Below are 13,868 nucleotides of genomic sequence, written 5' to 3'. Positions count from 1 at the left end.
AGGGAATGCATTGTACTGTGTGATACAATTGTAAATATTTCTGGCAAAATGTGTGTCCAGTGCATTTTTTGAACAGACCATAAATACAGAATTAAGGAACATTTTCTTGACAAATATGTCTAGCTACACAATGCAATGTTAGAAGAAAGTTTTGTGCATATGTGTGGCACTGGGCAGAGTCTGAGCACAACAAAATTTTCCTCAAAGTGGATTTCTTCAGATGCACAATTCCTGCATTATGGTAGCATTGAGTGCACTGTATCATGCAGAGGAATGTATGAAGTGGTGTATACCATTGGAATGGAACATTTTGGTTCATCATGAACATTAAAGAGCAATTTTATACTTACCACATAGGAAAAGGGAGTACAAGGGAAATCAAGATAGCGGTTCCACAATGACAACTTTCCTGCTGAAGTTCCTTCACGTGTGAAGTGCTCTGAACTGGAGTCTTGAGAAAAGTTTTGCTGAATGGCACAGGACACCTCAGAGGGCTCTGTGAGAGAACAATATGGTGAAGGGAAAGTGGCCTTCTACAACAACTGAGGGGGCTAGTGGGAGCTGGGACTTTAGTGCTTAACGATCATCATCATCCTAGGGGGATCTGATGAAAGGTCCTATCAGCAAGTTGAAGATTCCTGAGACTCTCCCTACCTATTGATGTAAATCCAATCTGCTAAGAAGCTAACATTGGGGGGATCGGAGAAGAGCACTCTGTTGCTACTGAACATAGAAGGTCTGAAAAGCACCTGACAGACTTCATGTGATAATGCCATTTAGTGCATACTTCCTGGTTGGCTGACATGCCCACCCAATCTCTAGACTGTAAGACTTTAAAGGGCAGGGAATGCATCTACTCTCTCCCAAACTCTTAGTTCAGTGGTCTGCACACAAGAAGTGCTCAATAAATACCATTGACTGCCTAAGGATGATAAGGCACTGAGTTTTCTCCACTTTACTGCCCAGTCTGCTTGGGTTCTGGTGGCTTTCCTGAAGCCCCTCAGTAGGGCTGGTAGGCAGGACCAAAGGGAGTCAATGTTGGAAGTATCACTGTCCAATTGGATGAGCAGGTTCACATCAGGACTCCCGGATGAATCATGCAGATGCTCTCAAGCACTTAGTACAGTGCTTCGCACACAGTAAGTTCCCAATAAATACGATTGAATGAATGCTGTCCTGCTCCTATTTCCACAGCATGATTACCACTGAATCAGTCATGTTTACTGAGCGCTTACAGTGTGCAGAGCACTGTACTAAGTGCTTGGGAGAGTACAAATGAGAGTTGGTAGGCACATTCCCTGCCCACGACGAGGTTTGCTCTGAACACAATCTGGCACAGATATCCAGGAAAATTCCCTTTAAAAAGTAGCTTCTTCTCAGGCAAATATAGGCACCCCTCCAGCAGTGTTGGCAAGGATAAGTAGACTCAGAATTAGACAACTCCCCTGGCAAATTCCATTAGCCTAGAAATGACCAGCAACTGCCAAATTAATATGAGCCCCCAAATGCCCTTGCCCCTAAATCCTGTGTATTTGGGGGCTGGTGCTCCATTAGCAGGGTACACTCTTCTCCACTGTGTTTGTGGAGCAAATATTCTGACAAATGAATACTGAAGACGAGCACTGTGTGCATTCTGAGCAAACAAGACTTCCATTTGACCAAAAGACATTCATTTCTAATTTCCACATAAAACACTTAGCGCTGAAGAGCCTTGGCTTATGTGAAGGGACAGAACATTTCTATTTTTGGCTGAACTGCTCATTTTTGGTTTGTCTCTAGTGAACTCCAATATGGTGCAGAGCTTAGTCCACCATGAGTTCAGTCTATACGACCCTAGAGGGGGTTCCCTAAACTGGGAATGGGGTAGTGGGCAAGGTAACAGACATCCCAAGGTTCCTCACTCAGTTTAGGGGATGCTGAAATCCTCTAGGGGTTTTCAACTTACTTGAAAGATCTCCTCCACCCTCCCATGCAATAGTAGGTGGTCAGTTAGGTTATTGTGTGCAAACAGCCAGGGGTGGGAGTGGAGGGGGAGGTGACTACCACTTGTTTGCTGTGTGACCTTGGGCAAGTAACTTCACTTCTCTTTGCCTCAGTTACCTCATCTGTAAAATAGGGATTGAGACTGTGAGCCCCAAATTGGACAGGGACTGTGGTCCAACTCTGTTTGTATCCACTCCAAGGCTTAGTACAGTGCCTGGCACACAGTAAGTTCTTAACAAATACCATCATTATTATATTAGTCTAAAGCACCCTGGGGCGAGGTGAGAAGAGGGAAGTAGCGTGGGTTAGTGGATACAGCATGGGTCTGGGAGTCAGGTCATGGGTTCTAATCCCCGCCCCGCCACTTGTCTGCTGTGTGACCTTGGGCAAGTCACAACCTCTCTGAGCTTCAGTTACCTCATCTGTAAAATGGGGATTAAGATTGTGAGCTCCATGTGGGACCTGGGCTGGGTCCAAGCTGACTTGCTTGTATACACCCCAGTGCTTAGTACAGTGTCTGGCTCAAAGTGCTTACCATCATAATTACTAATTATAATAATTTTCCTCTAAATGTTTTTCACTTCTCATTTGTCCTCCAGTTAATATGGGGAAGTTAAGAATATCTCTATTTTATGGATGAAGAAAGCAAACCAGCGAGAAGTTAGCTAAGGTTGCTTAGAAAAATCAGAGAGCCAGTCTCAGCTTCCAATCCAATCTATAATTTTCTCTCTCACCACCCCCCCAAAACCAAAAGAAATCCTTAAGTCTTCAAATGAGTTTTATACCTTATGTACCTGTGTAGGAGAGTCAGGCTTTCTTCACCTTTTAGTCATTGTCTTATGGCACAGCACTTATAGGCTTTCCCTGATAATATTTATATCTAATACACTACTCCATGTTCTTCCTGTGAGGGTAGATCTAAATTACTTAAAGGGATAAGGAAACAGGTTCAAAATACAAGAGAGCAGTCATTAGCAAGAGGGCTACTAAGTGCCAATTGCCGAGAGTGAACTAGGCTGGTAATATTAATAATTATGGTACTTGTTAAGTGCTTACTATGTGCCAGGCACTGTTCTAAGTGCTGGAGTAGATACAAGTCAATCGGGTTGGACACAGCCACATGAGGTTGGACACAGCCACATGAGGCCCACACTCCTAACCATTATTTATACAGATGAGGTAGCTGAGGTCCAGAGAAGTTAAATGACTTGCCCAAGGTCACACAGCAGACACGTGGCAGAGCCAGGATTAGAACCCAAGTCCTTCTGACTCCCAGGCCCATGCTCTATCCACTAAGTCACATTACTTATAAAAACTGGCATCAGGATGATTTTTCATTCATTCATTCGTATTTATTGAGCGCTATGTGCAGAACACTGTACTAAGCACTTGGAATGTACATTTGGCAATAGATTTGAACCCCCACCTCCAATAGGGACTGGAGGCTTAATCCAGCACCTTAGACTGTTATGCCATGCTTACCCAGCTACAGGGGTTTCAATCTTTAGGGATTGAAATATTATATAAAATCCCCCAAATTTAGCTTTCTTAAACTTTTCTTTACAACTAGTTACTGTGTTAAAGGATTTTATCTGTAGGAGCTAGTGAGGGGGAATCTTTAAATTGTAATCAGTTTGTGAGAATAGAGAAGCAGCATGGCCCAGTGGAAAGAGCATGGGCCTGGGAGTCAGAGGACCTGGGTTCTAATCCCAGCTTTGCCTCTTACCTGCTCTGTGACCTTGGGGAAGACAACTTCTCTATTCCTCAGTTACCTCGTTTTCAAAATGGGGATTCAATCCCTGTTCTCCCTCCTACTTAGACTGTGAGCCCCATGTGTGACTGTCTTGGATCTACTCCAGTGCTTAGTACAGTGCTTGGCACATAGTAAGCACTTAATAAAAACCACAGTTATTATCAGGTGTCAAACTTACGTCAACCTATGTGCTTCAGGTTAAGAAGGCCAATTTTAATTGATTTTTATATATTCGGTTGTTAAAACATTCAATATATTTAGGGATATTCAATAATGCTATTGAAAGGCCAATTTTAAGAGTACTAAAAATTAAATGGGAACTATAAAGATCTCATAGCCTCCATTCCACTGCCTGACTTTTACATAGTAACACGAGTTTAAGGATCAGAGGTCATCGGTTCTAATCCCGGCTCCGCCGCTTGTCAGCTGTGTGACCTTGGGCAAGTCACTTAACTTTTCTGTGCCTCAGTTCCCTCATCTGTAAAATGGGGATGAAGACTGTGAGCCCCACATGGGACAATCTGATCACCTTGTATCTACCCCAGCGCTTAGAACAGTGCTTGGCACATAGTAAGCACTTAACAACAAATACCAACATTATTATTTTTATTTCTTGATGTTTCTAAAACAATTACTAGACCCCTAGCTCTAGTACTGTTCACTGCTTGTGTTTCTAAGAGTCACAACCCACTTTCTCTAGTGCTCTGGCATACATTATTTTATAACAAGGAAGAATATAACTCCATTTGCTTCTTTAAAAAGGTATGGTTTTAAAAAGTGTACCTTAAGAAATGTTGTAGGGAACATCTTAAAACAACAACAACAAAAAATTTCAACTCTGTCCTTCCAGTTGGCTCCTAACCTGGTGCTGCTGATCTGAACTCTTACCAGAAGCAGATAACCCGACACTGTGGCTGAATTCAGTTTCATGATGAGCAAGGAAAAGTCACATTTTTTTTTATTTAGTCCATATAATACACCATTTTTAGAACTTTAAAATTAGATAAAAGAGCATATTAAATGGCAAGTGTATGAAGTTTCTCTTCATAAACAATGTCAGAACAAAAATTATTGAATTACAAAATGTTAAAAAATATGTAGGTACATTGGAACATAACATTTCACGAAAGCAGAGTTACAGATATTGTCTAAAGAAAATAATTGTGCCACTTACCTATTTTTGCTGTATCTATGAACTTTTTTTATTCTGTACATAGGACATTTTTGTACAAAATATGAAGTCTACATTTTTATTACTTATTACCATAAAACAAAGTACAATGTATGTACAATATTAAAATGAAGCCATACTAGAGCCACACTTAAAGACACTTGTAATATTATCATTGACATTCCTGATGTACAGGTATACAGTATTTTGGAAAACATGAAGATGTCAAATACAGAGCTTTATGAAGGAAAACAGTCACCAAATTTCTAGTTTAATGTTTATTTTTTGTCAGAGTAGTTTTAAAATTCATTCAGTACAGATTACACATTATAACCAAGTATGATAAGCAAGTTAAACAATTAGGGTGGGACATCTGACACTGTACTATGAAAAATTCCATAGGTCAAAATCTCAAATCCATTATTTGTAATTTCTTTCAAAAACATGACTATGCTTATCTTTTGGTGAATGTTTGTCTTCGATAAAGAACAGAAATAAAATTGAGACAAAAAGATGTTCTTTTACTTTACAGTCAACCAAACACTGCTTTCCCCCCCAAGGGCAAAATGAAATTACTTCTTTCCAGAAATCCCTTGCACAAGCATACTGAACACCCCAAATCAAAGATATTTGATAATCTACCTGCTAAAGACAGAAGTTCAAACAATGGTATATCAAAATACATAAGACATTGCTTTATGATATAAAAGCACCCTTTTTCCCTCAAAAGGAGAAGGCATCTTTAAACTTTGTTAATTATAGTTTTATCATAATGGTAAAGCAGATTCTTTTCAAGTTTCACAGGAAGTTTTCTTTACACAGTGGACATTTCCACTTCAAGCCGGGGTGGTCTTTCAATTTAGTTTTCTCTCTTACAACACTAAATCCCCTCCACAAAAATGATTTCCCGCCAAAACATAAGGAAACAAAACACTGTAAATGAATTTTAAATGAAACCAACAGACATCAGGCACTACAACTGCACAAGGTAACTATGTCTGCTTTTCACAATATTTTTATGGATGCATGAGACCCTTTCTTCTTTTTTAAATAAAACAGATTTTTAAAGAAGCCACATTTTATCTTCTTATGCATCAAGACATTTAACATTAAGTTATATTATCTTACTGCAAGAGACAAAAGAAACTAGAATCACCCATCTAGAATAGCAGAACACATTTCAAACAGCTTTCAAGCAGGATAAATAAGTCAAAATACTGGCCACCCTGAGAGAAATCAAAAATAGACAAAGCATTAAGTTTAAAGAGTTTTTTTCCTCCCGTGCTGTTCCATTTATAACAAAAAGCCCATTACATGCAAATAACTTGGTGGAATATATAGCAGCATTTGAAGATCAATGGCAATTTGAATGCATTTTCATTTTCCTTGTGAGGTGTATTTGTAATGAGTGTGCTCTTTTCCACAGAAGACATATATATCCACATAAAATTATCATCACTGTTGCTTCTCCCATGCTCCTAGCCTCACAGTTAAGGTAAAAAGGTAGAACAATGTCATTTTATCGCCTAGTTCACTTTATACTGCAGATGTTGGACATTTTGCCGGAATGCAAGAGTTTTTGCTAGGAAAAGAGAACTGATCCAACTTAAAATGACCTCATTCTGATCTCTTCCAAATTCTGAGCTCTTAGAGCCCAAATATTTATAGATAAATTTTAAAAAGCTCAGTTAAGGGGCAACAGCCAACAAGTGTTACAGTACGGACAAAAATCAGAATTTTGAAAATGAAACTATTTAACACTTTAAAAAACGGAATCCAATTCCAGGTTCAAAAGAAATTGGGCATAGGAAAACAAATTTCTTTTTATCTGTTTCTGGAACACTGGTGCTGTAGTAAAGACTTTAAAATATGGCTTTAGATATATGAAAAATTACTAGGACATGGTTCACATGTACTTATTCAAAATAAAGAACTTAGAAAACAACAGTAATGGAGGACGGTCATTAAGTCCAATATCTGTAAGCTGTGTGTCATAATAAAAGGAATCATTTTAAGTGGTAGGTTTTTTTTTAAACTGCTGATATACAAGATAACAATATGGAAACTATTTCAAGGTTTAAAAAAAAGCCCTAGAAAATGTGTAATACTCCAAATTGACGGTGTTATTTTGATTTGAAAACAAATGCTGTTACTTTCACAGTAGCAGCTACTTATAAGTGATATACGTTCCATTTTGGTGGAAAAAGGTACACAGGGCGATCAGGGTGCTTTTCTCAGGTCTACAATTTTAGAGACAAATTCATATTTGTAATATGCTTGGGTCTTTGATAACACTACCAAAAAAAATGAGGCCATTTAATACTAATCAACCCAAGGTTCCACATGTGTGAAGTCCAATAATTTACCATTGTTTGAACCACTGATCTTGAGCTGCATACTGAATTATTGCCTACAGAACTGGGTTGAAGAAAGCTTTGAGTTTGTGTGTAACTGATTGGTATGGCACAAAAAGTACGTATTTTCTACTGAGTCCAGAAAAAAAATTCTTCCCCGCAATATATTCCACTGAATAGTCTAATGCCCATCATGTGATATTATTTCATCAGCTCTGCAATGGGATTCCAAGGCTTTCATGGTATAGATATCCTGAGGCAGTTCTGACTTGCGCCGCACAAGAGGACGGTCCTTTTTCTGATCTTTCTGTGCCTGAAATTAAAAATGCAATGGAGTTGACCCAAAACTAATCTAAGCTATCTGAAAAGTAAGAGATCATTTATTCACAAGTTATATTTCAGAAGAGAAAATATAAATGAATTCATACTATAAAAAAGCATTAAGTAGCTGAACCAAAATGACCATACATTTCAAGGAATGGGACTTACTAAAGGACAAATAGCAACCCCCCCCCCTTAAAAAAACAACTGAAGGGGAAATATTGCCGAGTCCACCTGTTGCATCTGTCAATATCCTAATTCTCTAAATAGTAATTTCCATTTACAAAACCAAACTTACATAGTCAGCCATTTAGTACACTCCACACCATCCTATTAAGTCTTTTGCATACAGTGTTTTCTCCTACAACAAAACCAAACCTCCACTGCTCATCTTGAAACAGTCTTGTCTTATCTTATGCTGTCAGCACCATACAGGAACCTGAAGGAAATTTGCACAGGAGTGGAAAGACATTTACAATATACTGGATTTAAAGCCAGTGAAGATGGGTTGCTTAAAAATGAAAGGAAGAAAAGAAGTTTAATACAAAGAGAAATTGTTAATGGAGTGTGTGGTTGCAAGTTAGGAAAAAAATTATTTAAGAGCCAGGGAAAAGCATCTCCAGGCAATCCTAACCCTTCATTTGAGATGACCAATACGACAATCCTCTGGTATTAATCGAATTCTTGGCTATTTTCTTAGTAATACGTTAAACTTGAATCTTGAATCTTTTCTTCATGAATTTGCCACCCTACTCTCTCTCCTCAATCTGGGGTACCAAGCAGGGAAGGGCTAAAATAATTCCACAAGAAGTAGCAAGGCCGAGTGGATAGAAAACAAGCTTGGGAGTCAAAAGGACCTGGGTTCTAATCCCAGCACCACAATTTGTCTGTGTGATCTCGGGCAAGTCACTTAACTTTTCTGTGCCTCAGTTACTTCATCTGTAAAATGGGGATTAAGACTGTGAGCCCCCATTGTTGGATAGAGACTGTGTCCAACCTGATTATCTTGAATCTACGCCAGTACTTAGTACAGTGCCTAGCACATAAGAAGTGCTTAACAAACACCATTAAAAAAAATCTCTCTGCTGGAATCCAGGGACTTCATGGGGTTAAAAATGGGATTCAAGTCTTCTCTGGAGTCCCGGTCCTATGGTGAACGAAAAGAGAGAAGGGAAGAGAAGGAGTGTGGCTCAGTGCAAAGAGCTCGGGCTTGGGAGTCAGAGGTCATGGGTTCGAATCCTGGCTCTGCCACTGTCAGCTGTGTGGCTGTAGGCAAGTCACTTAACTTCTCTGTGCCTCAGTTACCTCATCTGTAAAATGGGGATGAGGATTGTGAGCCTCATGTGGGACAACCTGATTACCCTGTATCTACCCCAGCGCTTAGAACAGTGCTCTGCACATAGTAAGTGCTTAACAAATACCAACATCATTACTATTATTAAGAGAGTATATTGCTTGCTCCTGATTGACCTTATGAGGCTACAGGAGAAGCAGAGGCTTGCTTGGTTTCTGATCCTCCCCTCCCCATGTGCTTTTTGCCTCTTAGATATCTAGAAAAAAAAATGACCTATATCTGGAATAGGTATTATGTACCCTATTTTTGTTGCAGGGGGTACTTAGGTGCCATTCACCGAGTGAACAGACTCAGCCCCAATCATTTTGGAAAACTAAATTGGCTGACTTTTGGAAAACGGGCAGAGTACGCCTCTTCTTGTGCATAAGGAAGAATGCTGTTCTTCTCAAGACTGAATGGTGGCTGTGGCTCATGAATGTATACAATTGATGGCAAAATAATCCACTGTCATCTCATTCTCCAATTGCCAGTGGTATCTATCCCAAACAAGGGCAGACTCTTTCTTTTAGAATAATCAGAAGACCAGTGACAAGTTATTAAATATAGCAAAAGAGTAGTTAATACATACATTCAGTTCTTCTTGAGTCCCAAAGGCTACGTTCTTGACAAAACCCATGTTGAGGAAAACTCACAATATCATATCTGTGCCTTGACTGATGCCATGTGCATACAATTTCAATTGTTACATTCTAGATAGTGATCAAAACACTTAGCAAAAATACACATTTTGGAAGAATTGAGTTGTATTTCAACAAAGAAAAACTCATTGGAAACCATACTTATCCACAGAAAAATATAAAGTCACTTTAACAATAATTCCACCTTTTAAACCAAAGAAGAAAAACACCTGCAGTTTCTGGAATACCACTTGGGAGTATATTTGTGGGGAGCATACTGCTTCTTCCAGAAAATTACTGCCTTCTGAGAGCTCCCAAAACTCTGGAAACAACATCAAGGTTAAGGAATGGTTCCACTCTAGAACAGCTTCCATCCATTAGGTGACACGAGAAGCTTTCTAGGCTTAATACAAGTATACAAGGAAACTGTACTGCAAGTTCTCAAAAGGAAAAAAAATTCCTTCAACCCAGAAGTATTGTGGGAGAGAATAAAACCAAAACACATTATCCAATAAAGACAGGGTTAAAGCCAGGACTGGAGGATATGAGGGTAGAAAATTCAATCACGGCAAGATATTTTTTGCAAGGCCAACAAATGACAAATGCATATCTAGTACCTAAAGATTCTGGTCCAATGTACATGAGGAGAACCAGAGATTCTACAATCCACAGGGCAAAGTCAGGTTTGAGAAAGAGTAAGGCACCCTTTTTATCACTGGAGTGAATTAGGACCTGCTGGAGAACAAGGTCAAATTCCAAGTGGGATGGCAAATGAACTGAGATGAAGGCTGAGCAGGGGTTGAACATATTTTAAATATGAACTGAAAAACATCTCCAACTCAAAATATCTTCAGGTGAGCTTCATGCCTGAGTAAGACGACACAATTTTGAGAACAATAAAAGCACAACATATAATTGGGGGGATGAAATACAAATGGCATAGTCAGGCATATCAATCGCTTTAAAATAGGTCTGGTGAGTTCACAGGCAGGCTTTCACACTCTACCTAGGAGATAATGTTTGGTTTGAACTATTCAACTAAGGGATTTCTTGATGACAACCACAGATTGGAATGACAAGAAAAAGGGAAAATACTTCACGTATATATTTCTCTACTTGGCCCAGTGGTTTATTTCTTAAATGACTTAGGTTTTAAAACACACACTGTGCATGTTACCAATGAATACCTTCACTTCACATTTTTCGTCTTTCTACAACTTCCTTATCTGTAAAGCTGAAATTCTTTTTCCCAGGATAAAACTGTTAAAATAAAAATTGTAACAATTTTCAGTGTGAAAAAGTTGTTGCAAGTTAAAATCATTTCATAGTTTCCCCTTGAGAAATATTTTTCTAGAAACATAAGCCATTTTCTTAATAGGATTCTGCATGATAATTTCAGGGACTTGTATACCATTTCTGTATCACAAAGCCAGGTAAACTGATACAAGATATTCCTCCCCATCTCCTCCACCAGGGATATAAAAAGCTGTGAACACATCAGATTTCTGGCATTAGATTAAATGTGTTTAAGCTAATACATAAAGGAACTATATCTTTTCTGGAAAGATCTATTTAATAAGTAAATTCCACTTCTGGAATAGATTCATCCACTACGTTCACACCACTAAGCAGTAATACACGACCATAAACAATGACATCCTGGGTCACGCCAATGGTCAATCCAACCCAGAGTTTGGGTTTAGAAGAATCATGAGATGGTTGTCCTCTGTGACATCCACCCTCAAGGACATACCATCTAACGGTCCTAATTTTCGCTCTACCCATTATAGACTGCTTGCCCAGGAATTTATCCAAACCTCCCGAGTCCACTGGCATGCCCTATAAGAACATAAAACATTATGGTGCCAGGTTTAATGAACCAAAACTTGAGTTATAACTTTTCCTTCAAATTCTATTAGGTCTAAATTTAATTTGCAAATGCTTTCAGCTGTTGGATGCTTGAAGAAGCAGTGTGGACAAGTGGTATGAGATGTAGGTTCTAATCCAGGCCTAGCTACTTTTTTTTTTTGGTTAAGTGCTTACTATGTACCAGGCACTTTACTAAGCACTAGGGTAAATACAAGAAAGGTTGGAAACATGGTACAGATGAGGTAACTGAGGCTTAGACAACTTAAGTGACTTGCCCAAGGCCACACAGTAGACAAGTGGTAGAGCTAGGTTTAGAACCCAGGTCCTCTGCCTCCCAGGCCTGTGCTCTTTCCACTAAGCCACATTGCTACTTTTCATCTATACAACACGGATGAAATACCTGTTCCCCTTTCCATTTATCCTTTGAGCCTCATGTGAGACAGGGATTGTTTCCGACCTTATTTTATAATAATAATAATGATGGTATTTGTTAAGTGCTTACTATGTGTCTTGGCACACTGTTCTAAGCGCTGGAGTAGATACAAGCTAATCAGTTTGCCCTATGTGGGGCTCAGTCTTCACCCCCATTTTACAGATGAGGTGCTGATAAGTTAAATGGCTTATCCAAGATCACACAGCGGACCAGTGGCAGACCCCGGATTAGATCCCACATCCTCTGAATCCCAAACCTGTGCTCTTTCCACTGAGCCAAGCTGCTTCTCTACCCCAGTATATACCTTTATATATACTCCAGTGCTTAGTACAGGGCTTGGCACATGGTAGGCCCTTGACAAATACCTCACTTACTGCAATTATTGTGGTGATGAAGGACTCTTGAGCCAAATGTTCTAAGGGCCACTGAGTGAAGGCATTGTCATTTGTTAACTGATAAAGGGGCCCAGCTCTCAGTACTTAACTTTTTGTATCCAGGAGAGATTGCCTAGTAATAAAGTTGCAAGTTATCCCAACTTGGATGCCTCACCACCTTTAGAAGCATGATCATTGCCTAAGGCAACTGTGACAAGAATTTCAATTTATTTGCTGGGAACTCTGGGGTTGTGGGAAGCAGTGTGGGCTAGTGAATAGAGCACAGGCCTGCGAATCAGAAGGACCTGGGCTCTAAACCTGGTTCTGCCACTTGTCTACTATATGTCCATGGACAAGTCCCTTCACTTCTCGGTGCCCCAATTACTTAATCTGTAAAACAGGGATTAATATTGGGAGCCCCACACGGGACACGGACCGTCTAACCTCATTTGTTGTATCTACCCCAGTACTTAGTTCTGGCACAAAGCAAGCACTTAAATTCCAAAAAACAAAAGAGCAAAAACAAACAAAAACTCAGGGGTAGTGGAGGACCTTGAGTTATTTTCTGCCACCTCAGCCTTTTTCTGGCAAACTCCAAGAATGCCATCCTGTTAGAACTGAGGCTTAAACAAAAGGGATAGCTAATACTTTTGGCTGGTCTGCGGGGGACTGGGGAGGGAGAGGTGTGACAGTGAGGGGCTCCTTAGGGCAGGGGACAACAAAAAACAAACAAAAAAAGGCTTGTGATTTTGGAAGTCTGGAATCTTTTTTAATTTTATAAATGGTATTTGTTAAGCACTTACTTTTGCCTTCACCCCACCAGGCTACCATCTTCTTTCTCAAGGCTATACCTCATCCTGCCTAGTCGGGCCACATAGTTGAGGGTATTATGATAACAAAGGCATTTATTAAGCCCTTTTTAATGGTATTTGCTAAGCACATACTATGCACCAGGCACCATACTAAGCGCTGGGGTAGATATAAGTTAATCAGGTTGGACACATGGGGCTCAGTCTTAATCCCCATTTTACAGATGGAGAAACTGAGGCATGGAAAAGTTAAGCGACTTGCTCAATGTCACACAGCAGACAAGTGATGGAGCCAGGATTAGAACCCAGATCCTCTGAGTCCTAGGCCCATGCTCTACCCACTACGCCACACTGCTTCTCAAGCACTGAGCTAAGTGCTAGAAGAGATAAATGATAATCAGATCAGAAACAGCCCATATCCTGCAAAGGGTTCATATCACTGAAAAAAGTTCCTTCTTTTTATTGCCCGGAGTTGGAAACCAGACCTTGGGCTTGGAGGAAGCTTGCTTAATAACAGGTCCCAATACACTGTACTGAAATCGGGCCTTCACACCACATGTGGTTATTAGGGCTAAGTTCAGTCCAAATTGGGTTGTTTCATCTGTAACTCTACTGATGGAATAAGTCAAGCACCAAAAATTTACAAATTCTTTACTAAGACCAGCCTTCATTCCCCTATTCCTTTCTGCTTGCATGGCCTAAAGTGGCCCTGGACTGTGGTGAATGGAAGAGGGAGGCTATTTTCCATTCTGCTCTGGTGGTTACTAATCTTGGATTTCTCTTAGGTTGGAATTCTGGGATCTTTGGTCACTGTTACTTTCTGGGGCTTT

At 39.8% G+C, this 13,868-nt stretch overlaps 1 protein-coding gene across 8 annotated transcripts in view; it reads right to left on the bottom strand.

Annotated features, from left to right (window-relative positions):
• Nucleotides 1-4,660: 4,660 nt before the first annotated feature.
• Nucleotides 4,661-13,868, bottom strand: part of PPP2R5C (protein phosphatase 2 regulatory subunit B'gamma) — a 148,141-nt gene continuing 138,933 nt past the window's right edge. For 4 of the 8 annotated variants that reach the window (XM_029068772.2, XM_029068840.2, XM_029068905.2 and 1 more), the window contains one exon: nucleotides 4,661-7,574. In XM_029068772.2, the coding sequence (XP_028924605.1) occupies nucleotides 7,443-7,574 (132 nt within the window). In that variant the 3' untranslated portion in view covers nucleotides 4,661-7,442. Of the gene's footprint in view, nucleotides 7,577-7,880; nucleotides 8,022-10,656; nucleotides 10,814-13,868 lie in introns of those variants that run through there. The other 4 variants (XR_005660005.1, XM_029068698.2, XM_029069067.1 and 1 more) reach the window with 4 other exon arrangements.

Source organism: Ornithorhynchus anatinus, chromosome 1, assembly GCF_004115215.2.
Source record: "Ornithorhynchus anatinus isolate Pmale09 chromosome 1, mOrnAna1.pri.v4, whole genome shotgun sequence".
NCBI lineage: Eukaryota > Metazoa > Chordata > Mammalia > Monotremata > Ornithorhynchidae > Ornithorhynchus > Ornithorhynchus anatinus.
Note: the sequence above shows the minus strand (reverse complement) of the source record. Positions and strands in the feature narration are given on the sequence as shown.